This window comes from Sceloporus undulatus, chromosome 2, assembly GCF_019175285.1.
Source record: "Sceloporus undulatus isolate JIND9_A2432 ecotype Alabama chromosome 2, SceUnd_v1.1, whole genome shotgun sequence".
In the NCBI taxonomy this organism is placed as follows: Eukaryota; Metazoa; Chordata; class Lepidosauria; order Squamata; family Phrynosomatidae; genus Sceloporus; species Sceloporus undulatus.
This window is the reverse complement of record NC_056523.1, coordinates 228,508,825-228,519,125: the sequence shown is the minus strand read 5'-3', so window position 1 is coordinate 228,519,125 and position 10,301 is coordinate 228,508,825. Positions and strand designations below refer to the sequence as shown.

Sequence of the window (10,301 nt, the reverse complement as noted above, 5' to 3'; positions counted from 1 at the left end):
AGGAGGCCTGGCATGAGTGATACCTTCCTATTCTATACTATTTCTTTAAAATAAACTTCTTTCTTTTAAAAGCATCTGCTATCTCTGTGCTCCTGTACACGTGCCCTATCTCGGTTACTGATTGCTGTGGGTTAGCAAGAAAGGAAACTAGATCTCTCTATCCCTCACAAGTCCCAGTGTGTGTGGGGGGGAGGAATTCATTCACTGGGTGGTGGCAGCGCGACTATAGGACCTCCAGGGGTCTCATTCTGCTCAACAGAGAACGAGAATGGAAACCTAGGAGCTCCTAGAAGGGAAAGTTCTTTCAAGGGACTCCCTGGGAGTAAGAGCCACGCACAGGGCTTTGCTCTCAAGGAATCATCACAGCACAATATATAAATTTGACGCCCGGATATGAGGACTGCAATATGGCAACCCTAGGTGGGCCCTACAGAGCAGTGAAAAGAACAGCACCTTTTCATCAACAATAAGAACAGCAAAAACCAAAACCAAACCAAACAAAAAAGCACCTACCATGGGGGGGGGGGGAACAGTGGTGTTTTTGCACAAACACCCTTCACAAAATTTCCACGAAAAGGAAAATACCCCGAATATGAAAAATAATGGGGAAATGTGCAAGAAGACAAATAATAAATACATTTTAAAAAATTAAAAAAGAAATCATATAGCCTTCTTGCCCTAAGGGAAGAAGTCGTTTGAAATTTTCCATTCCTCCCCGCTAAAACAAAATAGCTGATTATTTATATTGCTTTCCTGACCATGAGCTTTCCTCCGCCCTTGGCAAAGCCAAACAAGTCCCTTGGAGGTGGATGCAGGTAGGTTTGGACTCACAGTTGCAGATGTTGTTGTGGGTCCCATAGATGAGCCAGCGACTCCAGGGCCCATTGCCATCATAAAGCATCACCCGCTTATTGACACTGTTACCATAGTTGAAATAGAGATCAGTGTCCTTGAGGGCCAGGAGATCATGGTTGCGGCATTCCCAGTGCTGGAGTGAACTCCGTGGATTGCAGGGCGTCAGAATGAGGGCCATTTTGTTTTTTCTCGATTGGGCTGCTACACATAGATGAGAGACCAAATGACTGAGGAGGCCACCAGAGAGTAGCTGAAAGTGCTGATCCTGGACGTCAGGGCTACAGGAAACTGCTGTGAGATAGTTTTGTTCCAGGATAGTTGCACAAACATTTTTATTCTCATTGTACAGCAAGAAAGGGCTTGGAGCTGGGATGAGTTAGCATGATGTAGTAGACATAGGCAATGGCATGAAAGGGGGAAGGAAGGAGAGAGAAAGAGAGAAAAATAAACTTAGGTCTGTGCTCAGAACCACAGGACCAAGAAGTCTAAAAGGCACATAGCAATAGCAGCTTCGTTTATATACTGCTTCTTAATGCACTAGCATAGAATCATAGAGTTGGAAGAGACCACAAGGGCCATCCAGTCCAACCCCCTGCCATGCAGGAAAACACAATCAAAGCATTCCCGACAGATGGCCATCCAGCCTCTGCTTGAAGACCTCCAAGGAAGGAGACTCCACAACACTCTGGGGGAGTGTGTTCCACTGTCGAACAGCCCTTACTGTCAGGAAGTATATCCTAACGTTGAGGTGGAATCTCTTTTCCTGCAGTTTGCATCCATTGCTCCTGGTCCTAGTCTCTGGAGCAGCAGAAAACATGCTTGCTCCCTCTTCAATATGACATCCCTTCAAATATTTGAACAAGGCTATCATATAACCTCTTAACCTTCTCTTCTCCAGGCTGAACATCCCCAGCTCCCTAAGTCGTTCCTCGTAGGGCATGGTTTCCAGACCTTTCACCATTTTAGTTACTCTCCTTTGGACACGCTCCAGTTTCTCAATGTCCTTTTTAAATTGTGGTGCCCAGAACTGGACACAATATTCCAGGTGGGGCCAGTCTCTAAGTGGTTTACAACTGTAAGCTACTTGCCCCCATCAAGCTGGGTACTCATTTTAGCGACTTTGGGATTATTTTTGTTTTCTTTATTTTCAGCATTAAGCCTGCCTTTGCACTTTCTTCCTTGACCTTCCTTAGCAATTGTTTTAAATCCATGTTGTTTTCCGCTAGTAGTATGATGTTGTCCATGGGGCATACCCATTCCTTATTAGGGTGTTTGCATGTTTGGTTTCCCCTACTTTTTTGTTTGTTTAAAATGTTGCCAATTCTATATGTTTTGGGACTTATCTAACCATGCTCCCTCACTTGTTTCTTATCAGGTCCTTGTTTTTGGTTCCAGTCTTGTCAGCATTCACTCACCGAGGTATGCTATTAGAGGGAATGGTATTTCTGTAAATGACATTTCAGAGGCAAATGTATCACCATTCTGGGGACTTTTATGGAATGATGTGGCAAGGGCACAGGTGACCGTCTTCCAGGGTTTAGAAGGTTATCCCCACCTTTAGAACCTGCACCTGCCATTTTTGATTCTCCATCATCCTGAAATATATTTTTAGGGATGTGAAATGACCACCAATGGGTCTCAGAAGCTTTCAGTAAGATCATTTGGGACCACTTGGCAGGAGCTTAGATGTGATTTAGGCTGAAGTGACCTGAGCTTGAAAAAAGGATAGGTCCGCTTCCCCCTTGGAGGATTCTGGAAATGCTACTGACCATTTCTACAGCCCAATATTTTTTAGGTGGGTTTAGGACCACATGTTCAAGGTGCTCAAAGAGAGAAGCTCTTTCTATGCTCCTGAAACTTCCCATGCCTGGCAAAGGAAAGCTTGCAAATAGGTAGCAAAGTGCCAAGTATCATTGTTCTGTTTTCTTTTGGTTTTGCCAGAAATAGAAAGTGGTACCCATGGTATTTTTCTGCCTAAAGGGCGCCAAAATTGCTTGGTTGGCTTTGGATATGCTTCTTCTTGACTTGGGGGATGTGGGGGGATGAGGCACCATTTGCTGCTGTTCACCAGGCAGCAACATTTCATGGACCATCTTCTGACCATAGATGCAGAGCTTGAATTCCACAATGTTTCTCACAACTTCCATGAGCACCACAGAGATACTCACCTGCCTCCTTAAGCCATTTGTTCTCTTTTTGCACTTGCTCCAAAGTATCAGCCATTTTATAATCTGTACAGGCAGAAACAGATAGGCACAAATTAGAAAGACCAAAGGATAGGCACTGGAAGCAACTAAAACAATAACAGAAACCTTCCTGCACATTTAATCCCTTCTTACTAAATTTCCTTAGTGATTTGTATTCTTGGAGCATGGGGCTAAATAAAAGCTGTATTTCAGTTTGGAAATGCAGCTCAGCCTTGGGGAGAAGATACTGGTTTGCAGAAATGACCATACTTCAACACATTTGTGCTGTGTAATGCTTGAACAAAACCAGGTAAAATTGCTAGCAGTTGCATGTGTATAAGAAGTTAATGGTACTCTTAAGAGGATGGAATAGCACAGGGGAGGAGTATGTATTGGCTGTAGTGAAGAAAAGATCTAAGTTGAGCTTGATGTTTCAACAGGTGTGCCTACTTTGGTAGCCTAAATGATCAGAGCCCTTTCCTCCATCTAAGTATCTAGAATCACAGCAGTGGTCTCTGTGACCAAATTAATCTAGCATTGATCACACAGCTAGCTCTACTGTTAGGAGTGATGAGGACCTTTTCAGTGTCCAAAAAATAAAAGGAACAAGGTATTACTTACATACTCTTACCTACTATTGCATTTTTCAGCTAGAAAAAGCAAAAGGTGTTTGTGGGCACTACCTCATTATTATTATTATTATTATTATTATTATTATTATTATTATTATTATTATTAACCTTTATTTATGAAATGCTGTAAATTTACACAGCGCTGTACATACAATCTTTTTAGTTAGATGATTCCCTGCCCTCAGGCTTACAATCTAAAAAGACATGACACAGAAGGAGAAGGGAGTGGTGGAGGGAAAGGGTAAGAGGTCCAGCAGTTCCTCTCTACCTCCGAGGCCTGGACCAAGGCAGATGGACTGGAGGGAGGGCTTGGCTTCATAATGGATTTAGGTACCTGGTTTTGTGTACTATGCTTTGGGAGTTGTTGCTGCCTTATCCCTTCAAGTCATTTCCTGATCTTAAGGATGAGGTTTCTTGGCAGGTTTCTTGCCATTGCTGTCTTCTGAGGCCGAGAGAGTGGGATGGGGATGGCAATGGCAAACCCCTCTGAACAAACGTGCCATGAAAACCCCATGATAGGTTCACCTTAGGGTTGCCATACATTGGAAGCAACTTGGAGACACACTACCACAATCACCTCTAGTCAACATGTCAGGGTCTGCCTCAGGCTTCAGAATATCCCGGGACATCCCTGGGCCTCAGCATTTTCATGACACATCCTAGCCAATTTCCCCGGGTGCTTCCCATAGATCCCATGCTGGTTTGAGAGCATAAAAAATTGTATCCCCTCTCCTTTTGGGGAACATAGGAAGCCTTATATTGAGCCAGCTATTGGCTTATCTAGCTCAGTATTGTCTACACAAGCCCTCAAAATGGTGTCAGACTTCAACTTCCCCATCCCTAGCCAGCAGTGATGTCTTTTACTCCAAGTCTTTACTTTCAAGTCTCAAGTCTGAAAGCCAAATTTAACTGAAAAAGTAGGTGGAGATATGAAGTTGAAGGCGAAACTATAGGTAGAGATAGTGTGGGATCATTGTCAATAACTAGAAAATCAAGAAGACATGCACACAGTTAGGTAAACGAATTATCAGAGGGGAGCAACAAATAATAGGCTTGAGACAGAAGGATCCCTCTAAGGTTTTCAAAAGTTTTGGAAGACTCTTTCAATGTACAGCAGGAAGAGACAACAGACAAGCCCATTGCCTAATACATTTGCTGTCTCTGGATGAAGTTAGACAAGCAAGTTGGTTGTTAAAAATATACAAGTCTGGAATCAAGTCACTGCATCATTTATTGAATCATAGACTTGGAAGAGACCACAAGGGCCATCCAGTCCAACCCCTTGCCATGCAGGAAATCTGAATCAAAGCATCCCCGACAGATGGCCATCCAGCCTCTGCTTAAAGACCTCCAAGGAAGGAGACTCCACTACACTCCAAGGGAGTGTGTTCCACTCTCGAACAGCCCTTACTGTCAGGAAGTTCCTCCTAATGTTGAGGTGGAATCTCTTTTCCTGGAGCTTGCATCCATTGCTCCGGGTTCTAGAGTCTGAGTCACTTGACTCAAGTGTACATCATTGCTAGCCAGCATAACCAAAGGTGAAGAATGCAGGGAGCTGATGTCCAACAACAGCAGGATTTATTAGTCTAGGCATGGGACAGGAATCCTTTGCATGCCAAGTGTGTGTGCTCCACCTTTGAGCTACAGCCCTGAACCTAAAACCCAGGCCACCTTCCTCATGTAGATGTGTTCTGCACACCTATATTACATTCAGATAAAGAAGGCTCAGTTCCCTGAGCATTAGCCATTTGGAGAACCAGAAGGCCACGTACAATGCACAGTCCCCATTGTGAGCAGCAACACATTCAGGAACACAGACACAGACAGCAGAGCAGCACCAGTCAATATAACCATCTTGCAAGAATACGTTGGCTTCCTGGCTGGGAAGAGAAAAGAAAGTCAGAATGAATCTGAAGCAATTCCCTCCAGCCTCATTGACATCATGCACACGCATAATTAGGTTTCCGTTCTCCAGACTTGATGCTTTTTTGCTGTAAGTAATTTATTGTTTTATTTACATCACAATTATACAGCATTATTTAACATATTCCCCAAAAAGGCAAGGCTGAGTGATGCTGCAACATTTTGTTCTGGGTCTCTCCTTCTTGTTATTTCCCTATTTGTTACAGTGGGATCTAGCTTGGCAGTGAGCACAGTATGAATAGGCTTCAAATTATTACTTTTTGTTGTTGTGTGGCTTTCAAGCCATGTCTGACTTATGGCAACCCTAAAGCAAACCTATAATGGGGTTTTGTGTAGCTGAGAGTGTGTGACTTGCCCAAAGTCACTCAGTGGGTTTCCAAGACTGTGCAGGGATTTGAACCCTGGTCTCTCATTGTCTAGCACTCAAATCACTACACCTTGCTGGCTCTCTAATTACATTTTGCCATTGTGTGCCTTCAAGTCATTTCTGACTTATTGAGACCCTGCCTAAGGTGAAAGTATCATGGCATTTTATTGGTAAGATTTCAGAGGAGGTTAGTCATTACTTCCCCTGAGGCTGAGAGAGTGTGACTTACCCAAGGTCACCCAGTGCATTTCATGGCTGAGCTGGGACTGGAGCCCTGGTCTCCAGAGTCAGAGTCCAACACTCAGACCACTACTTGCAGAAGCACAATGAGTGTGAGCAAAATTCCCACAGTATGTAATGCAATTTCTACTATTTTTGTACAGTTCTTACACTACCTCAGTACAGTCAGCCCTGCACATCCACAGTTTCTGCATCCGCAGATTCAACTAACCATGGCTCAAAAATATGTGGACTTTCCTCCCCAAAAAGTAAATCTTGCTGTTCACCATTTTACATAAGAGACACTATTTTACTTTGTTTTTGTGTGCCTTCAAGTCATTTCCAACTTATGGTGACCCTAAGGCGACTCAATCACAGGGTTTTCCTGGCAAGATTTGTTCAGAGGGTGTTTGCCATTGCCATCCTCTGAGGCTGAGAGTGTGTGACTTGCCCAAGGTCACCCAGTCGGTTTCATGGCTAAGCTAGGAATTGAACCCTGGTCTCCAGGATTGTAGTCCAACACTCAAACCACTACACTATGTATATAACAGGATTTGAGCATCCATGAGTTTTGAGCATGTTTCCTCAAATGAAACCCTAGTGGACGCTGAGATTTCCACTGTACATATTCTGTAAGGAATTGTCCCCCACTCCACCACATCATTGCTGCAGAACGTTTCAGTCCTGAGAAAGCTAAAAATTGTTGGGAAGGAAGTTCCCATTTCCTCCATCTTCTTCAGGCTGCAGTCAAAATGTAGATACTTTTGTGTGGTTTTCTTAGCTGTTATGCAACTAGTTTCTTGTTGACAGACAACTGGCTAAAAAATAGTGGCAGGGAACATTGAGTGTGTACGTGAAAGGATGACAGACCAACTGTGGATCCCTTGGGAGCTTGGTTCCCACATACCTGGAGACCATGCTGGAGGGACTTGATCTTTGGGCTTTTCTTCCAGTCTGGTTGCAGGGTCAACAGCCTCATACAACCTGTCTTCATCAAGTTTATTATTGGAGCCTGCTATGAAGAAAGGAGAATGCCAGTAAGAAAGTGTATGTGGATATGTACAGCTATGTTAGCACAATAGCACTGTGGGTCTTGTTATTGTGTGCCTTTGCGTCATTTTTTACTTATGACAGCCCTAAGAGAGCCAGCCTGGCGAAGTGGTTTCAGCATTGCACTACAACTCTGGAGATTAGGATTCAATTTGCCTCAGGGGAAGGCAATGGCAAACCTCCTCTGAATAAATCTCAAGAAAACTCCATCATAGGGTTGTCTTAAGTTTGCCATAAGTGGGAAATGACTTGAAAGCACACAACACACACACAAGGGGAAACTATTATAGCAAGATTTATTTAGAGAGGGTTTGCCTTTGCCTTCTTCTGATGCTGAGAGAGTGTGACTTGCCCAAGCTCATCCAGTGGATTTCTATGGCTGAGTGAGGATTCAAACCCTGGTGCTAGTCTGCAGCTGAAACCACAACACCACACTGGTGTGGTAACCACAACACCACTGTGCCAACGCCACGCTTCAATCCTTAGGAGGGAAGTAATAGTGCCAATGTATTCTGCTTTGGTCGGGCCCCACCTGGAATATTGTGTCCAGTTCTGGGCACCACAATTCAAAAAGGACATTGAGAAATTAGAGCGTGTCCAAAGGAGGACGACTAAAATGGTGAAGGGTCTGGAAACCATGTCCTATGAGGAACAACTCAGGGAGCTGGGGATGTTTAGCCTGGAGAAGAGAAGGTTAAGAGGTGATATGATAGCCCTGTTTAAATATTTGAAGGGATGTCATATTGAGGAGGGAGCAAGCTTCTTTTCTGCTGCTCCAGAGACTAGAACACGGAGCAATGGATGCAAGCTCCAGGAAAAGAGATTCCACCTCAACATTAGGAGGAACTTCCTGACAATAAGGGCTGTTCGACAGAGGAACACACTCCCTTGGAGTGTAGTAGAATCTCCTTCCTTGGAGGTCTTCAAGCAGAGGCTGGATGGCCATCTGTCGGGGATGCTTTGATTGAGAGTTCCTGCATGGCAGGGGTTGGACTGGATGGCCCTTGTGGTCTCTTCCAACTCTATGATTCTATGATTCCTAAATATTTTATACTACTTTTTAATCTTATCTCTAACTCTCTTTGTTTAACAAATTCAAATTCCTCTTCTTTTGTATAATTAAATAGTATCATTTCTGATTTGTTCTATTTAATCTGAAGCCCCGTCATTACTCCAAATACTTTTAAATGTTCTTTTATTTTTCCCATTTTATCCATTAAATCCTTAATAGTTAATAATATATCATCAGCAAATAAAGTAACTTTATGTTTTTCCCCAATTCTATTCCTTCTAAACTATTATCTTCCCTTATAATATTTGCTAAAATCTCTATCACCATTGCAAATAATAGTAGTGATAACTGGTATCCTTGTCTTGTACCTCTCATTACTTTTATTTCATTTGTTATCCCATCATTTATTATTACTCTTATTGAATTATTAGAATATAATTGATCTATTAATCCCCTTATTTTCCCCCCATTCCAAATCTTTTCATAATTATTTTTAATGTTGGCCATTCCACACAATCAAATCCTTTGAATATATCTAATGCCAAAATCCCTGCTCTTAATTTTGTTTCTCCCATTACATGTATTTTATTTAAAACTCTTCCTACTAATACATACATTTATTCATTCTACTTGCTATTATTGCTGCTAAAATCTTTGTGTCTTGATTTATTAATGATATAGGTCTATATGACCCTGGGTCTGTTAAATCCTTATCTGTCTTTGGTTTTAATATTATTAATGATTGATGTCACGATGCCAGAATCTTCTCCCCGTTCATTATTCCATTATATAACTCTTAAGAATTTTGGAATTAATATCTTTACAAACACTTTATAATATTTTGATCCCATCCATCCATTCCTGGAGCCTTCCCATTTTTCAATTTCTTAATTACCTCTGCTATCTCTTCCTTCTCAATGGGTTGCTCCAGTAACTCTTTATCTTCTTCCTTTATTTTTTGCCCCTAATTTTCTTCCACAAAGTTCTCTGTTTTATCCAGGGGATTCTCTGCTGTTTGATATAGTTCCTTATAAAATTCTTCATTTTCTTTCTTTCTTTTTTCTTTCATCAATCTACATATTCTACTAGATTTATCCTTAACCATGTTTATCATACTTTCCATTTTCTTTTTCTGTGTGGACCTGGCTGACATTTTTGAATTTTTATTACTATACTACTATGTTTCCTTTATACATATTCCTCTTGTAACTGCTTTCATAGTTTCCCATAGTAATCCTTTTGTCACATCTTTGTCATTTATATTATTATTATTATTAACCTATATCCCATTACTTCTAATGGGACTCAAGCATACACATGTTTTCCCTTACACAGGGAGGTCCGGAACAGATCCTCGCGTAAGGGAAAAGCACACTGTATAACTAGATTTAATTTTTTTTTTAATTTTATTAAATACCAGACATCAACAAGACAACTGTATAACTAGATTTTTATAAAATTTTGGAGTGTGTGGAGTTTACTCTGAACTCAAACTGACCTCCTAGTGGAACTGCCATTTCTCCGAAGCGAGGAGACCAGGTAGGCAACTTGCAAGGGAGGGGGCAGGAGCCCTAGGAACAATACACTTGGAAATTTCCTACAGGAAGTTTGGGAGTTGCTAAATGGGAAAGCCATCACCTCCAAAACCAACACAATTCTGACCGTTTGTTCTTAGGCCTGTTACAGACTGCCAAAATAAAGCTGCTTTGGGTCTCTTTGGAGGTATGCTATTTAAATGATGCATGGGTCCTAAGAGTCCGGAGGTCACGCCAAAGCCACACTCCATTCCTAAGCACTGGAGGGCAGCTTTGGTGCAGCTTCTGGATTCTTAGGGTGCATGCATCATTTAAACAGTATACCTCCAAAGAGACCCATAGCAGCTTTATTTTGGCAGTCTGTAACAGGCCTCAGTCTCACACTTGATGGGCTGGTGATCAAATCCCATCTATCTGTTTGTCTTCCCTTGACTGTGTCAAACCCAAAAGCATTGACCAGGTTATCCTACACCTCGGCTTAACAAAGTCCAGGCAATCAAATGCCTTGGTCTTAGGCTTTGG

General features: G+C 42.2%; 1 protein-coding gene across 1 annotated transcript in view; it reads right to left on the bottom strand.

The window, feature by feature from the left end:
* LOC121922641 (macrophage mannose receptor 1-like) overlaps positions 1–9,394 on the bottom strand; it is a 22,348-nt gene extending 12,954 nt beyond the window's left edge. Inside the window, exons 1-5 of the mRNA XM_042452301.1 lie at positions 9,387–9,394; positions 7,090–7,197; positions 5,446–5,553; positions 3,024–3,086; positions 832–1,221 (exon numbers count right to left, since the gene is read on the bottom strand). Of these exons, the coding sequence (XP_042308235.1) occupies positions 832–1,221; positions 3,024–3,086; positions 5,446–5,527 (535 nt within the window). The 5' untranslated portion in view covers positions 5,528–5,553; positions 7,090–7,197; positions 9,387–9,394. The remainder of the gene's footprint in view (positions 1–831; positions 1,222–3,023; positions 3,087–5,445; positions 5,554–7,089; positions 7,198–9,386) is intronic.
* Between the last annotated feature and the right edge of the window lie 907 nt (positions 9,395–10,301).